General features: G+C 37.0%; 1 protein-coding gene across 6 annotated transcripts in view; it reads left to right on the top strand.

Moving 5' to 3' along the window:
- The window catches only part of GRB14 (growth factor receptor bound protein 14), a 136,013-nt gene that overhangs the window by 103,565 nt on the left and 8,198 nt on the right, over positions 1 to 24,250 (top strand). For 3 of the 6 annotated variants that reach the window (XM_070357686.1, XM_070357666.1, XM_005896156.3), the window contains 6 exons: positions 2,184 to 2,305; positions 4,249 to 4,323; positions 8,038 to 8,175; positions 13,288 to 13,398; positions 13,590 to 13,685; positions 19,814 to 19,894. In XM_070357686.1, coding sequence (XP_070213787.1) covers positions 2,184 to 2,305; positions 4,249 to 4,323; positions 8,038 to 8,175; positions 13,288 to 13,398; positions 13,590 to 13,685; positions 19,814 to 19,894 — 623 coding nt within the window. Of the gene's footprint in view, positions 1 to 2,183; positions 2,306 to 4,248; positions 4,324 to 8,037; positions 8,176 to 13,287; positions 13,399 to 13,589; positions 13,686 to 19,813; positions 19,895 to 20,389; positions 20,954 to 24,250 lie in introns of those variants that run through there. The other 3 variants (XM_070357695.1, XM_070357671.1, XM_070357678.1) reach the window with 3 other exon arrangements.

The raw sequence follows: 24,250 nt of genomic DNA, 5'->3' as shown, positions 1-24,250 counted from the left end.
AGAACATTTTTGTCTTCCCATAATGAAACCCTGAACCCATTAAACAATAACCCTCATTCTCCTCATTCCTCCCCCACCCTGGTCCTTGGCAACCACCATTCTACTTTCTGTCTCTCTAAATTTGTCGGTTCTAGGTACTGCATGTAAATGGAATCATATGGTATCTATTCTTTTGTGTCTGTTTTATTTTATATAGGATAATGTCTTTAAGGTTCATCCATGTTGTACCACGTGTAAGGATTGCATTCTTTTTACGGCTAAATATTCCACTGTATGTCTTTACTACGCTTTGTTTATCCCCTTCGTTTGTTGATGGGCGTGAGGATGTTTTTACTTCCTGGCTACTGTGAATGATGTTACAGTGAACACTGATGTACAAGTACCAGTTTCAGTCCTTGTTTTCACTTCTTTTGGTTATGTACTCAGAAGTGGAACTGCTGGAATTGTGTAATATTTTGAGGAACCACCCTTCGGAACTTTGGTTTTAGACAGACTATGTTTGCAGTGGTGGAAAGTCTAGCAGTTAGGATTGAAGTGCCAGTGAAAGCAACTGCAGCTGGAGATTTCAATTCAAGGAACTTGACAGACAGCCTTAATAGCTGAAGAGGAGGGAGAGTGAATTAGTTGAGAGAAGGGAAAGAAAAGAGTCAAGCCAAGGACTGCATCTTAGGAGAGCAGGAGCTACCAGAGCTAGTCAATGAGACAGAAAAAGAACGATCGGAGTTAGGAACAGAATCCAGAGTACTGATACACACTTAGTTCCAACTCATCCATATTCACTGAGAGCTCTTACAAGAACTTCCTTTCAGATGCATAAGCTTCTGTTTAAGTATGACATTACTTTCAAGGGTTTGGGTGTTGTAGGTCATAGATTATTACTGAGTATTGAATTTCTGAGACAGATTCTTTTCAAAAAGGTTCATGAAGCACCTAAAAAAAGCAGAGGATTTCTGTATTTCTTATCTGACTCTTCTCCATTTTGCATTAATAATTTCATAGTCACTTTTATTTACCCTTTTATTGAAGTGTGATATACCTTACCCTAAAAGAACAAATGTAGACAACTTGATGGATTCTCAGATGTTGTATTATATGTACCTGAGTATCTAACACCCAGATTAAGAAACAGAATATCTCCTTTACCCGGTGGTTCCCTCACACCCCTGCACACTCACCCACTGTACCCATTATCTTGACTTCTAACACCGTAGATCTGTTGTATTTGTTTTAAACTTATAAAAATAGAATGTTATTCTTTGTGTCTGACTTCTTTCATTACTATAATGTTTGTGGAATTCATCCATGCAATTGTGTGTTGTGTAGTATATATTCCACTGTGTCCTTTACACAATTTACTTATTCATTCTCACATTGATAGGCATTTAGATAGCTTCCAGTTTGGGGCTATTATGAATAGTACCACTGTGAACATCACAGGTTCTTTTTAAAACAGGAGTTTTGCGTGTTATGTTCACCCTTTAAAGATGCCATTGCTTTTTTCATTTAAGTTCCTTTTCTCCTAAGTGCCTTCCCACCCTGCCTAATTATCTTCTTTGTTAATACAAAGTGCCTGAACATTAGTTTTGAGAATAAAAAGTACCGCACGAAATTAAGTTTCTTAAAAAGTGTATGTCCTTGCATTAAAAGTTTCTTTTTTAAAGCATTTATTTTAATTTTTCTCAACTATCCAGATTATGAGTCTTAAATGCATACTGTACCTGTCAAAATTTTTCATCTCTTAATGGGATGAATTGTTCAACCTTGAGGCAAATATTTTAATTTTTGGCACCATGATGAGTTAGAGAAAAATAATAGCTCTCATATTCTTAATGCAGGTTTGTTACAAACTTATAATTTACGTAGCTGTAAAAGGAGATTGAGAATTAGTGAAAAGTGCATTGTGATATTTTATGTCATTTTTCTCTTTGGGTTACAAACTGCTTTGGTGTAAAATCGACATTGCAAATTCAAAGTTGATGAAAATTTTATCATTCTGGCTATTTCAGAATTGAGTTTAAATTGGCTGTGTTTAATAAAGATACATACATAATATATTTTATATATTTGTATGGATATATATGTCCATATATATATTTGTTTACCTACCTGTCCATCTTCCTGTCTATTCATCCATCCATCCACCCATCTATCTGTTGACATGCTCACTGGAACATTCTTTACAGAAAGAACAATAGAAGACCACGAGCTGGTGATTGAAGTGCTATCTAACTGGGGAATGGAAGAAGAAAATAAGCTATACTTTAGAAAAAATTATGCCAAATATGAATTCTTTAAAAACCCAATGGTAAGTGAAATCCCAATTAATAGTTATGGAAAATAAATGAGTTTAGTTAAATTTTATTTTATTTTATGTGAGGAAAAAGTACACTATAGATAAAGTACAATTCTGTACTTGTTAAATTGTAGGTAAGAATTCTAGTCCTTTAAACTTATAGTCGACATGCTCACAGAAGTTCATATACATAGTTTTGGGGAACTGTTGCTTTCTTTTATTGCCTTTTAAGAAAAAAAAAAACTACATTTGATTTGGGAAATGAATTATTAGATATCTCCCAAGCAGGTTCCAAGATACTATGGTTTAAGTCTTTTGCAGAACTTAGGAAATTAAGAAAAATTCTAAAGGAAAAACAGATTTATGTTTGTTAGGAGTGTTGAAACTTAACCAGAAGTTTAGATTGACAAGCATCTTGCTGTTCCAGATTATTTTGTTTTCAGTGCAATAATTACTGAGCTAAGAAGAAATGAGATAAATACCAGTCCATTATCTAGTAAATACTACTTTCATTATAGTTCTTTTTAAAAGAAAATAAATGTATGTCACATACTAATGAAGACTAGTGATCTAGAGAAGTCAGAATAGCCTCTGGGCTCATTATTTTAAATTGTTTTTGTCTCTGCAGCTGTAGCATATTTTTACACTAAGTTTTGGATAATTGGATTGAAATGATATACTTAATGAAAAATATATGATACACACCATAATAGAATATTTTCAAACCCAGAAAGGCCTCTTACGTTCTCTTTATTTGAACCTATTAATAGAAACATAATGGGATGATCTTTGACGAATAAAATTAGAGTCCTAATAAAAACTAAATAGAATTTAAAAGGAAACTGTTTTCTTGTTGTGAATCTTTATTAAAAGCAAGAAATTTAAAAGTCATCATTAAAGACATATGATTTAGTGCTCATTTTTGGTTTATCTAATTTTTTTTAATTTAAATAAGGCTATAGATTTATTTTGTAGACTTAGAGTAGTGGTTCTCAACTGAGAGTGATTGATAATGATGTCTGAAGACCTTTTTGGTTGTCATACTGAGGGGAAGGGGGGCTGCTAGTGGGAGGCCAGGGATGCTCTAAGCATTCTGCAATGCACAGAACAGTCCCCCCAGTACAGTGTTATTAAACAATGTTAATAGAGCTACTATTCAAAAACCCTGTCCTAGAGGAAGTATGCTGCTGCTAAGTCTCTTCAGTCGTGTCCCCGACTCTGTGCGATCCCATAGACGGCAGCCCATGAGGCTCCCCCACCCCTGAGATTCTCCAGGCAAGAACACTGGAGTGGGTTGCCATTTCCTTCTCCAGGAAATGAGAGGAAGTATAGTGGCATGTGATTTTCCAAACTTGCCTGATCATAAAAGTTTCTTGGGGGAGGGGATAGTGCTTATTAAAAATACAGGACCAGATCTACCCTGACCTACTGATCAGACACTCCAGGATTGAGGCCCGGGAATTCCTATTTTAAACAGCTTTTCTGGGTGAATTTTATGATTAAACAGGTTTGGGAAAACAGTAGGTAGAAAAAACTGTCCTTTTAGCAACCTGATCCTCTAGTCAAGTCCTGGCTCCTTTATAATGTGGCTGTGACCTTGGGTAGATACTCTACTTCTGTGAGCCTTGAGTTTATAAAAGAGTCCTTCAGTACCTGCTAGAGTGGTTGCAGGACTCTGGGACAAGGCATGGGAGCTCACACACGAGCAGCCTGAGGGCAGTGTTTTGTAACTGGAGGTACACGGGTCTTCATGTGTCGGCACTCCCTGAGAGTGTCTGCCTCATGTAAGGTACCTGTGTATTGGTTAGATTCAGGGACTGGCATTTTAAAAAGTGCTTTGGGTGAATTTTCAAAACACTGATTTAAGAGCTTTTGCTTTAGATTACTCTGTTGGTCATAGTTCCGTCTTTTCTGGCATGGCTTTTGGGAGAATGTAACATGTATCTTTTCGTTAGTATTTTTTTCCAGAGCATATGGTGTCTTTTGCAACTGAAACCAATGGTGAAATATCCCCCACACAGATTTTGCAGGTAAAATATATTTTCAATAAAGTATGTAAGTAATAAATAATAAAGGGAAACTGTAAGGTCCATATTTATTTATTTATCGAATTTTATAAGTAGATATAAAATTGCATTTTTATGCAATTGCATCTTGCATTTCAATGCCCCCCTTTTTTTTTACTTTATGAGACTAAAAATTCTCTGTTTTTATTGAAGTATAGTTGATTTACAGTGTTCTGTTAGTTTCATGTGTACAGCAAAGTGATTCAGTTATACATACGTATATATCTATTTTTTCAGATTCTTTTATAGGCTATTACAAAATATTGAGTATAGGTCCTTGTAGGTCTTTATTAGTTACCTATTTTATATATAGTAGTATGTATATGTTGTTTCCAAACTCTTAATTTATCCTCTGCTTTCCCCTTTGGTAACCATAAGTTTGTTTTCTATGTCTGTGGATCTGTTTCTGTTTTGTATATAAGTTCATTTATATAATTTTTTTTAGGATTATACATATAAGCAATATTATATGTTATTCATCTTTCTCTGGCTTACTTCACTTTTTAGTATGAAAATCTCTAGGTCCATTCATGTTGCTTAAAATGGCATTATTTCATTCTTTTTATGGCTGAATAATATTCCATATTCATTATGTAAATATATCACATCTTTATTCATTCATCTGTCAATGGACATTTAGGTTGCTTCCATGTCTTGGCTATTGTAAATAGCGCATCCATGAACATTGGGAGGCATGTATCTTTGCCAATTATGCTTTTCTCTGGATATATGCCTAAGAATGGGCTTACAAGATCATATTTTTAGATCTATTTTTAGTTTTTTTAAGGAATCTTCATACTGTTCTCCATAATGGCTGTACCAATTTGCATTCCTACTAACAGTGTAGGAGGGTCCCCTTTTCTCCACACACTCTCCAGCATTTATTATTTGTATACTTTTTAATGATGGCCATTCTGACCAGTGTGAGGTGATACCTCATTGTAGATTTGATTTACATTTCTCTAATAATAAGCAATGCTGAGTACCTTTTCATGTGCCATCTGTATATCTTCTTTGGAGAAATGGCTATTCAGTCAGATCCATATTTATACATGTCCAGATTTTGGATGTTATGTCTTAAATTACTAATTTTTGATGGAGATAAAGTTGGAAAAGATTAGGAAAAAACAAAATCTAGATAAAGAGTTCCCTAAGTCAATAAAGACCCCATCACTATATTATTCTTTCCAGTTTTGGACAATTGTCAAAGGATTTTAAGTGTATCACAAAAGGAAATTTGCAGAGTTTTGCTCTGTGACATATTTAAAGAATATGTTAGTGTTTGAAAAAGTCAAAATTTCCAGTAAATTGTAGACCCTTTACAAACAGATATTTGTTATTAACTTTATAATAAATGCCTTTAATCCTGTTTGTGATAAAATATTTAGCAATTCAATGAAATACTATCTATGATGGAAATACCTGATTGAAATATGAAATGGCTGAGTTAAGAATACTAAGTATTTAACATTTCCTTAGTTTTGCATCTGTTGGGCATTTCTTCCAAACTGGCTATGGCTTTAGGTGACCATTTTCCCAAGACATTTGCATTACAATAAAAGGTTTCAGATATTTTATGTTTGATACTATACTTGTTAACAGGTTAATGGTAAGCAGTGTCTTTATAATGGTCGCTGTTTGATTTAAACAGCAGGCATCCTCGAATCCACTCAATATTCTCTCATCTTAAATGAGGAAAACTTTTAATAGTTCCAGCATAGATATTACTTTGAATATATTGATATTTGAATATATTGGTAAATACACTGAGGATCACAGATTTCTTTTCTGTGGGCTTTTTATTTTTAATAGGTTGTATTTCATTTTTTGCTTCAAAATATTTTGGACATATGATTGGTCTCAAGATTTCTCCAAAAGCTAGTGGGTTTTCACAGACACCCCATGGAATGTTAGGGTGAATTGCAGCGGAGGTAGTGCCCCAGGACCCCCACTCTCATGCCTCTTAATACTTTGCATTTGGATTATGAGAGAGTGGTGGGTTGGAGTTCTTCCGCCTCCTTTCCCAAATTCTCCTATAATTTAGTTTTACTGCTTTAATGTTAGATTAAAAAACAAGAAAAATCAGAACTTTGGAATCAGATAGTCCTGTATGTGCCCCTGACCTCTTCTCTCCACTGAGGCAATATTTCCACTTTTTAAAACGTTCCTTCTTTTTCTAGTGTGACCTCTGTGACTCCCTTTTTAAAATTTAATTGGTTTGGTTTAATAACTTGGAAAGCACTCAAACTAAAAAACCTACTTCCCTGTTTTGCATGTCAATTAATTAATATCTGTGGCTCATTAAATTAAAACTTTTTTTAAATTTACTTAAAAAACATTATCTACTCTCGGTATTTCCCTGAATAGCCTTTTAAAAATATGTCACGTTGTTTTAGATAATGCTTTCTTTTAGTTTTAGTTTTTCTATTTTGCATTAGTTTATTCATAGAGGTTTCTATTTTCTTCTTTTAATGAGACACTAATGTATTTCCACTGTCTTAACTAAGGATGCTGAGCACAGCTACTCAGAGCTAGTCCTTTTCATTCTCCATTTCCTGACTGACACATGCCCTCTGTCTCAGCTACTTTTCACCGGGTAGTAAACTAGGCCAAACTGTAATGGCTTAAGTATCCACTCACATTTTGTCAAAAGTTTTGTAGGTCAGGATTTGGAAAGGGCTTAGCTGGATGGTTTTCTGAGGCAGATTGACTCCCAAAGGGGTTATGGATCCACTTCTAAAGTGGCTTTTCACTGTATGTGCCTGGTATTGCTTGGCACCTCTCCCTCTCTCTTTCTCACCTCTCCCCAGCCCTACATGATGTCTCATCCTCTAGAGCTTTTCCAGTTGCGTTGTGCTTCTCACTATACAGCCATCTCAGGGTAGTCCAGTTTCTTACATGACAGCTAGCTTCCAAGAGTTAATGAGTGAAAGCCATCAGGCTAGTTAAGGGACAGAGAGTTAGAATCAGCAGTGTGCCCCTCCCACCACATCCTTTAGATCAGAGCAGCCACAAGCGTTGCCCAGATTCAAGGGGGTGGAGAAACTTCATTTCTTGGTTCAGTAGCAGGGTAACACTTGCAGAAGAGCTACTGTTGCAGTTCTCTTTGGAAAACACAACCTGCCATACCCACCCACAACTGAGAACCATAGAGGACGAAGAAGAGATTATTTGCTTTACCTTCATTGAGGAGATGAATTTGGCTCAATTTCTTTATTCACTGAATAATGGAAGTCTGGATCGTGGTCTTACTTAGACTGTGATGAAGTTGAAGTTGATAGGTCAATCTATAATCTCGAGGGAAATCACCGAAAGGGATGAAAGGATACTCTGGTTTCTCTCCAGATCTTATAAATCTTTCGCCTTTTATTAAAGAATGAGATGAAAAGTATCAAGACGAAGTTGAACTTTTCAAATGGACATTGAAATAGCTTATAATTTTGGTGTTTGACTAAGTACTGATCACTCAGAATATATATTTTGTGAGCATATTTCCATTTGGAACTTGCCTGAGGGTTTCAGAAGACTGATTTATTTTCTGTGTATATATATCCCCATTTCCATAGCGGTGTATAAGTGGTGTAAGTCCTGTTTGAAGGTGCACATTTCTATTTGAAGTATAAAGCTACAGTATCATTGATTCAGAAACTATATCAGAGTGTCTAATTTTTCTTCCAGATGTTTCTAAGTTCAAGCACATATCCTGAAATCCATGGCTTCTTACATGCAAAAGAACAGGGAAAGAAGTCCTGGAAAAAGATTTATTTCCTTTTAAGAAGATCCGGTTTATATTTTTCTACTAAAGGGACATCAAAGGTAAATTGTAATATCAATGATATATTATGAATTATATGGAAGTTGTAAGTTAAAATGGACTTTACTTTGTTTTATTTATTATTTTATTACATGGTATTGATATTTGGTATTTTTTTTTTAAGATTCCAAACATTTGCCATAACCTGTTTAAAAACTAATTATTCAGCTTTATTTTCCACTAGTTTCAATATACATCCTTTGATGGAATTTGGATGCTCTTGTTTCAGTATCACATTCCTTGCTCATTTTTCCCCCACTCTGAATCCACCCTCGTTTTTCTTATCAAGGCTGGGGTTTTGAAGCCCATCAGAGTTCACATCTTTTCTTTTTACCCAGGTTCATATTACTGACCTGTTGATGTTGAGCAGTTAATAACATTTAGCTGAGTCTGTAACTGCTTATTAATTGCTTTGTGTGTGTCAGTTTTGCCTCCTCACCTAGACTGTAAATTCCTAGAGGAAGTTGTGTTATGATCAGGTGGATGTATGTGTTTGTGTGTTTGTGTATGCATACCTATCTATGTATACAGTTACACAGACATGGCTGTGCTGATGTTCCTACACACACACAGAATCACATATGCGTATAATTGCCTTAGTGCTAGCACTAGGTAGACTGTTTCTATGGAGCCTAGTAGTTGCCGACTACACCATATGCCTGCATTCTGTGTCTTGATATTTTATGCAATGCATAGATTCCTTTTAAGTAAAACTACTTTTGAGAGTTTTCATGAGAGTTTAATTCTATGTTCATGCCTCTGTCTTGTCACTGACAACATTGTTGCTTTTTGATGGGTAATCTGTCATTTTTCTCTGGCTCGTTTTCAAATTTTATTATCATCTTCGGTATTTAGTCATTTCCTGGCATATTTCTTGGTATGTTCAAATATATTCTGCTAAACCTGGCTTGATTCTCAACATACACATTCAGTCTGCAAATTCTTGTTTTTCTTATATGCTGAAGATGTTCATTATTTATTTCTCATTTTCAATATTTGATCCTTTACATTGTAGTACTGCTTTCTGTCTTGGCTAGTCCTGGCTCTAGGTTTCCCTTTGTTTGTGGCTGCCTCCAGTCTCTGCCTCTCTCTTCACACCATCTTCTCCTTTCTCTGTGTGTCTCTGATAAGGACACTTGTCATGGATTTAGAGCCCACCCAGATAATCTAGGAAGATCTCATCTTTAGATCCTTAACTTAATTACATCTGCAAAGACCCCTTTGCAGAAAAAAAGGAGGTCACATTCACAGTTTCTTCAGGTTAGGACATGGACAGATCTTTTAATTTTGGGTGAAGACTGAAATGATCAGGTTGTAAGAAGATTAGTATGGCCATAGGAAGCTTAAAAAATCAACTAGAGAGACAGAAAAATGAAGAGGGGAAGGGAGCAGGGGGGATGGGGGGGTAGTTAGCAGGGAAGGGAGAAAGAATGATTGATTGAGTTGAGGTACAGATGCTGATTAGTGCTAATTAGATGATCATTTCATTAATCAAGGATGGAGGTGATGAGATCTAACCTAGGATGAGCAGTGGAGAGAGAAGAAAGGGGTGGATGTAAGATCAAATGGCAAATGGCCAAGCTTTGTTGACAGTTGATATGAAAGAAGAGGAAGCACTTAATGTTCTTAGAGAAGGACACGAAAGGAAAATAAATAGAAAATGATGAAATAAACAGGAATAGGAGATTTGTTTCAAGGTCACCATCTTAGAAGAAAGACAATGATCTTAGTTCAAGATATATTGCATTGATGATGAAGCATCAAATGGAAATGCCCAGAACACAGCTAATGATGGAGACTAGATATTTGGGCAGTGGTCCTAACAGGAGTTACAGAGTTGCAAAGAAGTAATGATACCATATTTTCCCCCATTTTTCTTGCATGGTTTCCTGGCTTCCCTGAAACACAGTTTTCCTTTGTTGCTACTCACACGCTTGTGCATGAAGATTTGCAGGTGTTTGTGTGTGTGTGTGTGTTTCTTTAAGATTTAAGTGGTAGAATATTTCATGGAATAGAGCTCCACTTAGTAACCCATTCCTTCACAGAAATCTTTTATGTTTATTTATAAGTATATATAGTTTGACTACTAGTATTCTGAGCCACCAGGGAAGCCCCATTCTATCTTATAGATGCATTTAACTTTTCTTGAGGATTTAAACCGAGTTCTCAAATTTTTATATTGTAGATAATGTTAGGATGAATAATTATCCATTTTTGTAATTAAGATTTTAGATTTTTCCTTAACCTTTGTAACGAACGTTCTCTTTTCCCAGTGTTCCTAATGTATGAAGTAATATATGAAGTTAGTTTTAAACAAATGTGTGTTGGGTCACCTTTTTACTTTTAACATGGGAGAAAAATAGATTCTAAATCCAGGGACCGTGTTTCTTTCACTGTCTTTCCAGTGATTCTTCACTGGAAGATATGATAGTATCTCCTCAGTTCCTGAATTCTTTAATTGGTTTCTCATGAACATCCACTGCCCATTATCTTTTTCTTTCACCTGGCTCCTTTCTTTTCCTACTGATTACATAATAAGACAGCTCTTATTCCATCTGTTGGAGCCATGCTCTTATCCTTGCCGTGGTTCCCCCTTGGCTGGGTGGCATTACAAGTATCAAACCTCTATCCTCAGGTCATGCTTTAGCTCTCCTCAGCGTGGTGTCTGACTTTACTGGGCCTCATACATAACAGCCTTCTTTCTGTTGTTTATTAGCTAAGTCGTGTCCAACTCTTAAACAAGGAAATGGCAACCCACTCCAGTATTCTTGCCTGGAGAATGGACAGAGGGGCCTGGGGGTTGTGGGGGGCTGTAGTCCATGGGGTCGCAAAGAGTTGGACACAACTGAAGTAACTTAGCACACAGCACGCACGTCCAACTCTTTGAGACCCCATGGACTGTAGCCTGCCAGGCTCCTCTGACTATGGGATTTCCCAGGCAAGAATACTGAAGTGGGTTGCCATTTCCTCCTCCAGGGGATCTTCCCAACCCAGGGATTGAACCTGCATGTCCTGCATTGCAGTAGATTGTTTACCTCTGAACCACCAGGGAAGCCCGGTCTTCTCTCTAGCCTGTGCTTAATAAGCATGTGTTCTGTAGTTTATACATGAAAATGATTTTACCTTCTCCCTCAAAAAAGGAATTCCATATATTAGATAACCCCAAGGATTATGACTTTGATACAAATCATGTAGGTTGTCTAAAGTCTAATATGGCATACCTGCCTGGCAAAGTGACCATTTCCTTCCCTTTTTCTAGGAGAAGGGTCTTGTTTATTTTACTTTGTGAAGATGTAGGCTGCACAGGAGTTGCATAAACACTTTTGCAAGCCTTGGAGGAATGGCTGTGACTTACATTTACAGAGAAATATCTAAGTACCCTGCTGTCCACCTCCCCCCTTATGTACACGTGTGCATGCATAGCTTTGCTAACCGTGCCAGCTCAGCCTGCAGTCTAATAGTGTTGTAAACCTTGATACGTCTGCACTTCAGTTCAGTTCAGTCGCTCAGTCATGTCCAACTCTTTGCTACCCCATGGACTGCAGCACGTCAGGCCTCCCTGTCCATCACCAACTCCTGAAGTTTACTCATACTCATGTCCATTGAGTCAGTGATACCATCCAAACTAGTGGAAAAAAACTCAAGAGAAGAAGCTGATCATGCCTCTTATGGCCTTCCAGTATTTCTTGAGTTGCCTTTTTCTCACATCCAAAGGACTCAGCTACATTGACTTCTACAGTATCAGTGGGCAGGAATGGTTTTATTCCATCTTCATAGAAATCAGACATTTTTATGAGCAAAGTTTCTATCAAGGAATAAAGTTTTAAAGGCCATGCCAGTGAGAGTACCTTTCTCCCTCCTCCTCCTCCCTTCTCCCAGAACCCTAGATTGGGTCTCTAACAATTTTCTTTTCTGCTGCATTCTTCCATGGAGTTGGGAACTATATTCATTCATTGGGTTAAAGTGCCTAAAGAACAGTGACACATAGAGAAACAGTTGCGTACAACAGAAACTCTTGATGGGATAGCCAGCCTACTGTCCAATGACTGAATTTTTTTGGATTTGGATTTGAATGGGTTGCTCAAATTGCTGAATGTTCTGCTTTGTCTTTCAGTGCATATAATCACTTGAGTTCTTGTTAAACTATAGATTTTGGTTTTGAATCAGCAGATCTGGGGTGGGCCCTGAGATTTTCCATTTTTAATAAACTCCCAGGTGCTGATGATACTGCTGGTCTGAGACTGCTAGTAGCAAGATTTTAAAGAACAAGTGCATTTTGCTCAGTTTTGATTATACATTCAACCCCAGAATTAAGCATTTCTCCAAGTTATTAACCTATCACAGAAGAGTATGACCCAGATTTCCCATGACCAACTCTAAATCTCATGGCTTTCCCAGAGAAAAAATAGCCCTTCATGATTCCATTTTGCCTTGAAAATCATACAATTCCATCGCCAGGTAATTTCCCTGCATTTATCTGTACAGGCTCCCTTGCTTTTATAAAAGAAGGGTGTCGTGCTGCCTCCCTCATTGCTTGCTGTGGTGTGTGAGGCAGTACACAAACATGAGGAGTGATCGTTTCTCAATGCAGCAGGGATCTTCATCTGTTTCTTTTTTCTTTCTTTTCTTTTACTGCTGCAGAAGCTTAAACCACCCTTCTTCCCTCTGAGGAACTACCATTATTTGAAACCCAGATAAAGAAAACATTTTCAAAAGCTGTTCTTTGCTCTCTTTCTTCTTTCCCTCAGATTTCTTGAAGTGATGGTTAAAGCGAGTCATTTTGCCTGTGGCGGATTCATTTCGATATTTGGCAAAACCAATACAATAGTGTAAAGTTTAAAAATAAAATAAAATTAAAAAAAAATAAATATGGAGATATATTTTTTGGTATATTGGAAGTTAAACTGTAAACAGGTCACCTCTTCTTAAATAATCTCATATTCAGCTCCTGGTTATCTAAGGATATGGTGACTTAGTTTTCCTCTCCTTTTGTTTCTATGGTATTATTTGAGATAATGTTTACCAAGGTATAAATTACATAATATAATAGAAATACAAAAGGTAGTGTAAAATATATGTACCCATTTCAACACACACATGTATATTTTTTTAAGGAACCACGGCATTTGCAGTTTTTCAGCGAATTTGGCAATAGTGATATTTATGTGTCACTGGCAGGCAAAAAAAAACACGGAGCACCGACTAACTATGGATTCTGCTTTAAGGTACAGGCTTAATATTTTGCTAGATGAATAAAGCAAGCCTCAGCCTTTTAGGTAAGCTTGAGTTTCTTTTAATTTCTTTTAAAAAGAGACAGCTTTCTCTTATATATAGGAGAATTTTAGTGGCTTTTATTTCAACAGGTGTTACCTTCAAGATATGCATTAACGATAAACAATGTGCTGTGGCCTTCTAGCCTAACAAAGCGGGAGGGCCCCGAGACCTGAAAATGCTCTGTGCAGAAGAAGAGCAGAGTAGGACGTGCTGGGTGACCGCGATTAGATTGCTTAAGGTAATCTCGAGGCAGGTGTGAATTTCTATTAAAAATTGCTGGGAGTACCATCAAAGTTTGAAAATGGCTGTATATCAAAACTCAGAAGACTCACTCTGAATTCGTGTGGTTTTGTGAGGAAAAAGAAAAATAACCACTACCATATTTATGTATTTTATTTTTTATCTAAAAGGTAAACATTTCCAGAGTAGCGTGGAATAACCTAATGCATTTATCTCGTGTGTGTGGAGGCTTCCATTTTTAGAAATGTTCTGATTTTTGTTTTTTGGTAAGACTGTTACACATATAGTCAGTAAAACTGACTGAAATTTCCCCTGTTTACTTAGTCTGCATTTTAGAAACATTGTCATCAATTCTAAGTAAAGTGTATTTTAAAATGTGCCCACCTGGATATGTTTAATGTGTTGTTTTACGTTTTATTTAAGTATTGTGTGAATTGCTTTTTAGTTTAATGCAAATTATTTTTAAAATTTTACTATAGCTGTATTATTCAAATATTCACCTTTGTGCTAAGTAAGAATTCTAGCTTCCATAAGCAAAATTTATTGGCAAACATTTTGACAAGGAGTAAGAATGTTCTGAAATTAGGTAGGGAAGAGAGACACAGATCATACCTTCCTGGATATATAGAAAGCACATGTATTTTCAAAACTTGTATGCTAGTAAATTTAGCACAATTTTAAATTTATAATTATAAAACATCACCCATTTCATTTTAAGAAGGGCAGAATAATCAGGATCAGAATTAGTAGTTGTCATACCAGGCTTGGAGCAAAATCTTATGTTCTGTCCTTTTCCTTTTTTTTTTTTAATTGAGGTAAAATGCTTGTAACATAAAATTAACCAAATTAACTCTTTTTAATATGAACAAATTAGGGGCGTTGCGTACATTCAAAATATGGTGCAACTGCCACCTCTGTCTAGTTCCTAAACATTTTCTTCACTCAAAATGCAACTCTGTGCCCAGTAAGTAGTTACTCTCAGCCTCTGGCAACCATGTTTTTACTCTATGGATTTACCAATTTGGATTTTTCACAGAAATAGAAGTGCCCGGCTATCTCAGTCAGTAGAGCATGCGACTCTTAATCTCAGGTCATGGGTTCAGGCCCCACGTTGGGTGGCACATGTTCTGTGCATCTCCAGTAGCTCAGTCAGCATAGAATCTGCCTGCAGTGCAGGAGACCTGGGTTTGATCCCTGGGTCGGGAAGATCCCTGGAGAAGGAAATGGCAGTCCACTCCAATATTCTTGCCTGAAGAATCCCAGGTACAGAGGAGCCTGGGGGGCTACAGTCCATGGAATCACAAAGAACTGGACATGACTTAGCAACTAAACCACCATACAAACAAAATCATACAATATGTGACATTTTGGATCTGGCTTCTTCACTTAGCATAATTTGTGTTTCATCCATGTTGTAGCAGCTTATATCTGTACTTTGTTCTTTTTATGGCTGAGTAATAGTCCATTGTATGTGTATTGTTTAACACATACATATATGTTAAGTAAACAATTTGTTTATTTATCCATTCATGGGTATTTGGATTGTTTCTACCTTTTACTGTTGTGAATAGTGCTGTTTGGAACATGTCTATACACATATTTATTTGAGTAACAGTTTTTATTTTTATATATATACCTAAAAGTGGATTTGCTGGGCACATGGTAATTCTATGTTTAACTTTTTGATTAATTGCCAAAATGTTTTCCTCAGAGGCTAAACCACTTTATATTCCCACTAGGAATGTATAAGAATTCCAACTTCTCCATACCTCATGAACACATATTATTTTCCATTATTTTTTTTAAAAATAGTCATCCTAGTAGGTGTGAAGTGGTAGGAAGCAAGTGTTTAAAAGTAATGTAAAGCTTTTGGATTAACTGTGAAATTTTCTTCCTTTTGTATTATGGCAGAAAGGTAACTATGGTTACCTTTTTATTAGAAATTTGTTTGTTTCTCAAATAGTCTATTGTCAACATGGCTGTCATGATTTTTATTTCAGCAAATCTTATTAATTCTTTGAAACCCTCATGATAAGTAGTCACTAATCACTTGTATGTTGCTCTCATTGTCATAAAATGTAAAACAAACAAACAAAGTGAAAAAGAGAGAAGTACTTTAGAGTGTCTTGGAAACCAACCAGTCAAGGCAGTAGTAACTTGGTAACCAGAGACATGCATTGGAATCACAGGAGGTGCTTTCTGAGGCTCCATGTGCCCAGCTGCATCCTCTTGGATCCTGACTTAGTGACTGAGTTCCAAGTGTCTGCCTGATTAAGAACCACTGACTTCATCCAGTCCCCTCCTTTCACAGATAAAGAAGCTGGCACTATTTGGAAGACTTTATTCCATCACAGTTATGGTAGAGAAAATATCTTAAGGTGTCTGATTTTCTCTCCCCTTCCATCAGAACTCTGGAAGTCTAGCTAGGCTGATTGAGGAGATACCTTCCAACATTGTATAGCAAGACTTTCTCCCTTCTCATGGGCTCAAATTCAAATACCCAACACAGAAGCAGGCGGTAAACCCACTTCCTTTAAAAGTCCTTCAGTGACTCTAACATGCCATTGATTTTATTAGGATGCTCCATTATTTTTATGTAACTAGAAAGATAAGAATTATGGCAATAAAATTATGATGTGAGGTTTCACATCACTTATAATTTTTATTTTCATTTGAGTATTTAGATTTATTTAGGCCTGTAGTCCTGCTTCTCATCATTTTTGTTGAAGTTATCAATTTTGTGTATGTACACACACACACACACATATATTTATGAAATAAATTAGTTAAGGTATTCATGAAACTTCTTCATATTCTAAATCTGACTTTTCTGAATCATTTTCATCTCAGAGTCATGGATACTTATATTTTTCACAGATTATCCAGCTCTGTGCCTTCAAGAGCTTTGGGGAGGCAGATGAGTGCTCTGCCATGGTCTGTGAGGTTCTTTCTAGCCACTGGCAATCCCTTTGCAAGGTTTGATGCTAATGACTTTTTAATCCCATCAATTTCAGGCAATGGCAAGTTGCTTGGTCCACAGTGAATGTAAGATGCCATAGGTTATAATACAGATTGTTAGTCTAAAAACAGATGTCTGTCTGAGAAATGGTGAAATATACTGAAAGCTTTGTTCTTTTTATATCCAGAATGCTGTTTCTGGAAGATTGTGCCTTCTTACTGTTTGACTCTTCTCAGTCTCTTTCAAGTCCCAGATGCCCAGTTTAAAGAGGCTATGTTGTATCAGTTTTCTATAGCTGCTATAACACATACTACCATCATAGTGGCTTAAAACACAAAATTATTATCCTTCACCTCTGTCATTCAGACATCTGAAATGGGTCTATTGGCCTAAAAAGGTGTCAACAGGGCTCCATTCTTTTTTGGAGGCTTTAAGGGAGGATCTGTTTTCTTGCCCTTTCCAGCCTTTAGAGACTGTTCATGACACCTTCTCCATCCTTAAAGGCAGCAATATCCTGCTGAGTTCTTTCCATGCTCCCTTTTTTCCGATTCTCTCTTCTGGCTCTGGATAAGGATCCTTGTGATTACACTGGATCTACCAGGATCATCTAAGACAATCATGTCATTCCAAAGTCAGCTGATCAACACCCTTAATCATATCTGCAACCTTATTTCCCCTTTGCCAGCTAGCCTAGCAACCCACTCAAGTATCCTTGCTTGGAGAATTCCATGGACAGAAGAGCCTGGTGGGGTACAGTCCATGGGGTCGCAAAGAGTCAGACGCGACTGTTAAACCCACACAGTTAGCCTGATGTATTATATTCACAGGTTCCAGGATGTGGACATATATGGCCCATTATTCTGCTACCACATCCATGTTCCCTGTTTGTTTCAATTATGGCAAGGCTTTTCCAGATGAGGCTGGAAATACAGGCCAGCATCAGTGAAATCCTTTAGCATGGAACCAATGAGAAACCACCATGGAATCAAACGGGCAAGTGATATGATCTGTTTTATATTTAAAAATAATCAGTTACAGGAAGCCTGGGCCTGCCAGCACAGACACATTTGAGACTGTCTAATAGGGGACTGGCAGCTTGTTGTCAATGAGGTGCTGATTTGATCCCCATGGCTGGTGCAGCTGGGCTCACCTAGGGTTAGAGGTAGCTTTTGATCATCTCCTTTGGTTGTCTATTGTGTTATTTCCAGTTTATCGGCAAGGAGGAGGGGAAGACTAGTCTATGTTATGTTGGCTCAACCAGAAGTACCCTTCTTGTTTCCATTATATGCTGTTTATTAGATATAGTCTCCCCCAAGAATTTTGGCCTCTTGCTTTATTTTCCTTTCTTTTTCATATATACATGTAAACTCTTCATGTAGCAACAAACAGAAATATTCCCATTCTCTTTGAAGAAATTCCATTTCCATATAGAATCAGAAAAAAATCAGAGACTTAGAAAAGGGGAGATTTGTTCGTGTAGACTGTCCCAGGTACATGGTGTCTTTTTCCCCTTTCCTTCAGTTAGAACTCTTACATATTTTGGTGCCTTAACCTCCATAGGACAGGGAAATATTAAGGTGATCCATGCCCTACCCCTTGATCAGAGTTAACTGCCTACTAAAGACTTTCAGCAGCACAGAAGCAACTTCCTAAAGCCAGGGGTACTGGGGACAGAACATCTTTGAAGGAAACAGTTTTATTAGTAGATGACAGACTTTTCACTTCAGGTGAATAAAAGGTGTCCAGGCAGCACGTACTTGTGAAAGTGTTGGTTGGAGTCTATTATATATTCTTCAAAATGAACTTGACTAGAAGTTAAGCTCCTCTTTCTTCTTAAAGTCATTGTATGCTTAGAGTTGATTTAAAATAAATTTCATTAGATCCTATTAATGTCAATCAAACCTTAAATTAAAAAATAACTTTTAGAAGTTGGGAAATAATTGGATAAAGAAGTCAACACAGAGAATTTTAAATGACTCTGGGTTTGTAGTCATATTAAAAGCAAAATCTTGAAAACAATGACTTCCCTCGCCCCCCTCTGACTTTCTGCCTAATTACCAAATATATCCACATTGCTGGAATTGCTTTCAAGAAAATAGTTTTTATTAGAGAAATAGCTCTGTTGGAATGTTTAAATGGAATTCATCCTAAGGCTAATATTGTTTTCCATGGTCTTTTCAAAGTCTTTTATATAGGACCTACTTTTAAGTTCATAATGGCTCCATGAAATGGAGAGAATTATAGACGGTAGCAGAAAAAAAGACAAGCCTATCTGTTCCATTGGTTTCTTCCTTCCTTTTTTTTTTTTTTTTTAAGGGAGTAACTTAAATCTAAGGGGGTTATCTTCCAGTTTCAGATGGGGGCTCCCGCAAGATGTTTGTTTGGCCATGGCAGTTGACGTTCTTAGTGTTTCTCAAACTAATAATCCAATTATAATCCAGACCCACTTTCTTATCGTAGCCTGGCAGTCTGGTTTTTATGATGCTACCTCATGAAAGTAAAGACTGTGTAGTTATCTACTGCTCTTTACATTGTATGCCATGACCCTTTGTCTGAAATCAGCCTGATGCCCCACCATTTTGATTCCCAGAATTTAAAGTCAAAAATTAAACAATGGCCTAAGAGTGTTGTTACCAGAGGATGGTACAGTGCCAGGAATCTTCAAAATAGGATCAAGTTTATGGATTACAAAAGACAGTGTAATTCATCAATCAGTCATTGAAGAGTTATGGTAAATTTGTCATTGAAGAGTTATGGTAAATTTTACCCAGTTCTGCTTAGGATGTGTGTCAGATTCTCAGAGTCTTTGTACCATAAACTCAGGAAGACTTCCCAAGTGAGCTATCTTATCACTAGGTGATATACCACTCCACATAGTTTTGGTGCTATTGACACAAGAATAATGAGTAGGAATGTCAATTCCAGATCTTTGTATTGTAAGCTAGAACTTAAGTGTGGGTCCCAATAAAAACCACTCTTTTAAACCGTCCTATTTAGAACGTAAAATTTTATCTTTCAAAATTTTGGTTGCTTTACTTATTTATTTTAATGAAAGCTTGTAATTTTCGTTTTTTATATTGATGTATAATGAATGAGAGTATTTATTTTCATAAGTTACATATGTGGTAAAAGTGGTGGGACTGTGTTTTTATTTATTTATTCTGCAGTATGGCATGCAGCTGTACCAGAATTACATGCATCCGTATCAAGGCAGAAGTGGCTACAGTTCTCAGAGTATATCTCCCATGGTAAGGACCAAGTTTTTGAACCTACATTTTGTTTTATATTTACATTACATTAATTTGCAATCACATTACATTATAAATGTACATTATAATACATTTCCTTTTTTTTTGGTCAAGTAAAGTAACTTTTGGACAGCTTCTTACCATGTTATATTAAACTATTTACTTTTGGATCTTATATGAGTGCAACCTATGTGATAAAATCAAATAGTGGGGCATACATTAAGTAGTCATAATAAAACATAATAAAACATAAAATAATGTTTTATGTTAAAGAAAAATTTTAAATATTTGAAAGAATTATGAGAGTCATTGTGTGTCATTACATTGAAGTTTAGATTTTAAAAAGATATTTTATAGAACACTGTCCTTGAGAGTGTAGATATTTCTTAATTATTGATTTGATTGTAGGTTTATTTATTTAAATATTAATTCTGGGATTATCATAGCCTGTGACTTATTTTGCATTCTGATTTTCTAACAATAATATTTTTAAAGTTTCAGGTCCTTGAAAAACATACCGCTCTCCAGGAAACCCAAAAGATGCAAGCCAAAATATTGGTTGTGCATTACATTAAGACTAGCACCGCTTCACAAGTTTATCCTAAATGGCACTTGGATATTTATACACAGATACATCTTTCCCCGTCTTTGGGACCTAATTTTAATTTCCTGTGCATTAACAAGAAATTTATTTTTGAACTTAAAGTTTATGTTCTGCTGTTTTTGCTTGTGCTCTTTACTGGTGAATATATTGGAAATTTGGACGTATGAGCTTGTGTGACCAATCGGCTAACATGCTGCATTTACACTTAGGTTAAAACATGCTTTTCATGGCTGTGACCAAGGGAGGTGCATTTTCGCACATGGTAACATAGCAGATAAAACACTCAGTTCTAGGAATGAGGCATGAAATAATGTCGATTATGTATCCTGATAGACTAATATGGAAAAAGAATTCCAATTCTGTAGTTATGGTGCTTTAAGTTAAGGAAGAGTAACTTTTCATTTTTATATCTATTACTTTTTAGCTCTAAAATAAGGAAGTAAGGAATGTAATGAATTTTTATAAAAGCAGTAGCTTTAAGGTGAGAATTTTTATAATTTGTCAGCTTACCCTAATCTTTTAATTCATGTATATATGAATAATGAATTTTATTATCTTAATCCTTTTCTAAATCCTTCTAAATTTCTTTCAGAGTCTAAAGTTATTAGGATGAGCATGTTAATAGCAGCCATGATTTGGAGGCAATTATTATTTAGTATCCTCTTAATCATAGGGGAAAAAAGCTATAAAATAAGTCCTTTCCAGTCTCATCATTGTCATTAATATACAAGTATAGTATTATTCTTGCTTCTTTCCATTGAAACTGATCCTACTGTTGATCAGTAAATCTATGATGGTTCAGTTAATGTAGCTGTATTTGTTCAACACCTTGTATAAGAAAAGACACTCCTTGAGTCTTGAATTTGGCTGTAAACAGGAGTTCAAGGACAAGAGGTTTGAATCTCTGTGATGCGGACAAGGACCTAGTCCTGTATGGCAGTTGACATCAGACAAAATGGCACCTCTATTCTTCTTAATTTTCAGGAAGGAAACTTAAAAGATTGGGGAGGCATTTGTGTTTACTTTGATATGTATACAGAATCCCAGGATAGTTTCTAGATGAGAGAGTCAGTGACCTCACCTGCCTCTGGGTTTTCATCAAGGCAGCACGTTCAAGGAACAGCAGGAAAAACTTTGCCTACTTTAGTTATAGTTTTAAGGGACAATGTTGTCTTCTTCTCCAGGGATTCATTTTGAGAAGGGAAATGAGAAAAAATTATCATACCATAATGAACATCTTAACTATATACAGCACACAGTAGCTACCCCATCAGGCTTTGGAAGGAGAATCATCAGCAGATATTTCAAGAAGCAGATATTTGGCCTATTTTTAGGACAAAAAACAGAATTCATTTAAAGGAACATCTATCAGTTAGACCCTGGCCAGAATGAGGGGATGGGAGAAGCAAATCAACTGAAGTTCTTATGTATTGTTTCTCATATTTGACCTTGAGCTAGACATTCCAAATTGCATTTTCTTCCCTGTACCTCCCATCCCGTGGTACAGAAAAGAACCTTAGATAGGGCCTGTCACTGTTTTTACCAAGAGTGTGACTTTGGTTGAGTCACTGCTGTCCTGCAGTATAAAATAAGGGAGGGTGGTTGTGTGATCTGTAGAAATGATTATACCTCTGATGTCCTGTGGCTCTGTATGACACTGATGAGAGGTGAGTGTCAGACACTATCTGAGGAAATTCTGTGCCCTCTTACTATGGCCTGCACTGCATGTTTATGTGAAAGTCACTTGCTCAGTCGTGTCTGACTCTTTGCAATCCCACGGACTGTAACGTGCCAGGCTTGTCTGTCCATTGAATTCTCCAGGCAAGAATACCGGAGTAGGTTGCCATTCCCTTCTCCAGGGGATCTTTCTGACCCAGGGATTGAACCTGGGTCTCCTACATTGCAGGCAGATTATTTACCATCTGAGCCACCAGGAAAGCCCTGGAGTGGCAGAGACTGAGTAGTTAACTAGTTGCTGCTTAGCTAAGCTGCCTGAAAAACATTTCATGCCCCAGCCTCACTCAAAAGTATTTGGATCTGATCTCAAGGTTGATCTGGCTAATGGAGGGTGTACTCAGGCTCCTTCTTTCTTAAAGAGAGACATGCTATTAAAATCATGGACTTTTATTTTTGGGGCTTGCCCTGTTTATCCACCCCATGGAAGAGCTAGGAAAAGGGACAAATAGTTGAGAAATACACTGATTCTGAATGTTAACAATGTCGCTTTCCTATGTGAAAGAAATTGAGCTGAAAATGACCTTTTGGTTCAAGTCAGGTTTTGCTTCACTTCCATTTCTTTGTCCACCAAAGGTAAACTATTAATTTTTCATCTACCACCTGCCATTCAGTAGAAAACATTTGCTCTATTTCTGTGTGTTCCCCTAGCATAGTTAACGTAGCAAATGAAAATACTTATTTGTATTGTAGACTCCCTACTTAAGGTCAGGTAATTATGGAACATGGGATCTTGTTTTACATTTCAGCCTGTCATACTATAGGGGAAAAAATGAGAAGCGAATTAAGAACAACTGCTTATGTTTATTTTTCTTTCCTAACAGTATTTTTATGTTATCAGAGTCTTGTGATTACAGAGGCCATCTTGGCATGTGAAGGCAGAGATATTATAAGGATAAAGCTATCATTATGATTGAGATCAGTTACTCTGTGGCTTGGGCAGGTGGAAGCTTTTCATTAATGTTGGCAAAGCAAAAGTATATCTGACTGGTCCATGACCCAGCAGAGAAGATCATGGGGTGAGAAGGGCAAAGTAAGGTGTGACAGCAAATAGAGATTACAGAGACAGCATCTGTCTGGAAAGAGCAGCTGTCAGTTGCAAAAACTCCTGTAACAAATGAAAGATTGCACGCCAGATCTCCACAAATAAAGAGGAACCATAATAAGATTGTGGACCACTACAGCAAGGTTTCGAGAGGAAACAATAAATGCTAACAAAGTGGGATGTGTAACGCAGAGATAAATGATCCCCCCATCCCATTTTTGTATGAACCAGGTTTTGTTTCAAGCAGACTTTGACTAGAGTCTGTTAGACGAAGCAGGATATGGAAGAAACCATGTGGAGAGAGAGGCAAAATGGCCTTAAGCCAGGAGTCTCCAGGTGTATATTGGCTCATCCTTTACCATGAAAACTTTTTTTGTGTTGTGTGTGTGTGTGTGTGTGTGCACACACTCAAGTTGTGTTTAGTTCTTTGCAACCCCATGGACTGTAGCCCGTCAGGCTTCTCTGTCCATGGAATTTTCCAGGCAGGAATACCAACGCGGTTTGCCATTTCCTTTGGGGGATCTTCCTGACCCAAGAATTGAACTGCATCTCTTTTGTCTCCTGGATTGGCAGGCGGATTCTTTAGCGCTGGCTCCATCTGGAAGCCCATTTTTTGTGTGTTGCTCTTCTATTAATGACCAGTGGGGAAAGCCTATTAAACATTGCCCATGCTGGTTTATCGGAGAAGGCAATGGCACCCCACTCCAGTACTCTTGCCTGGAAAATCCCATGGATGGAGGAGCCTGGTGGACTGCAGTCCATGGGGTCCCTAGGAGTCGGACACGACTGAGAGACTTCACTTTCACTTTTCACTTTCATGCATTGGAGAAGGAAATGGCAATCCACTCGAGTATTCTTGCCTGGAGAATCCCAGGGACGGGGGAGCCTGGTGGGCTGCCGTCTATGGGGTCGCACAGAGTCGGACACGACTGAAGCGACTTAGCAGCAGCAGCAGCATGCTGGTTTATGGGCT

This window comes from Bos mutus, chromosome 2 (assembly GCF_027580195.1).
Source record: "Bos mutus isolate GX-2022 chromosome 2, NWIPB_WYAK_1.1, whole genome shotgun sequence".
NCBI classification, from domain to species: Eukaryota; Metazoa; Chordata; class Mammalia; order Artiodactyla; family Bovidae; genus Bos; species Bos mutus.
Note: the sequence above shows the minus strand (reverse complement) of the source record. Positions and strands in the feature narration are given on the sequence as shown.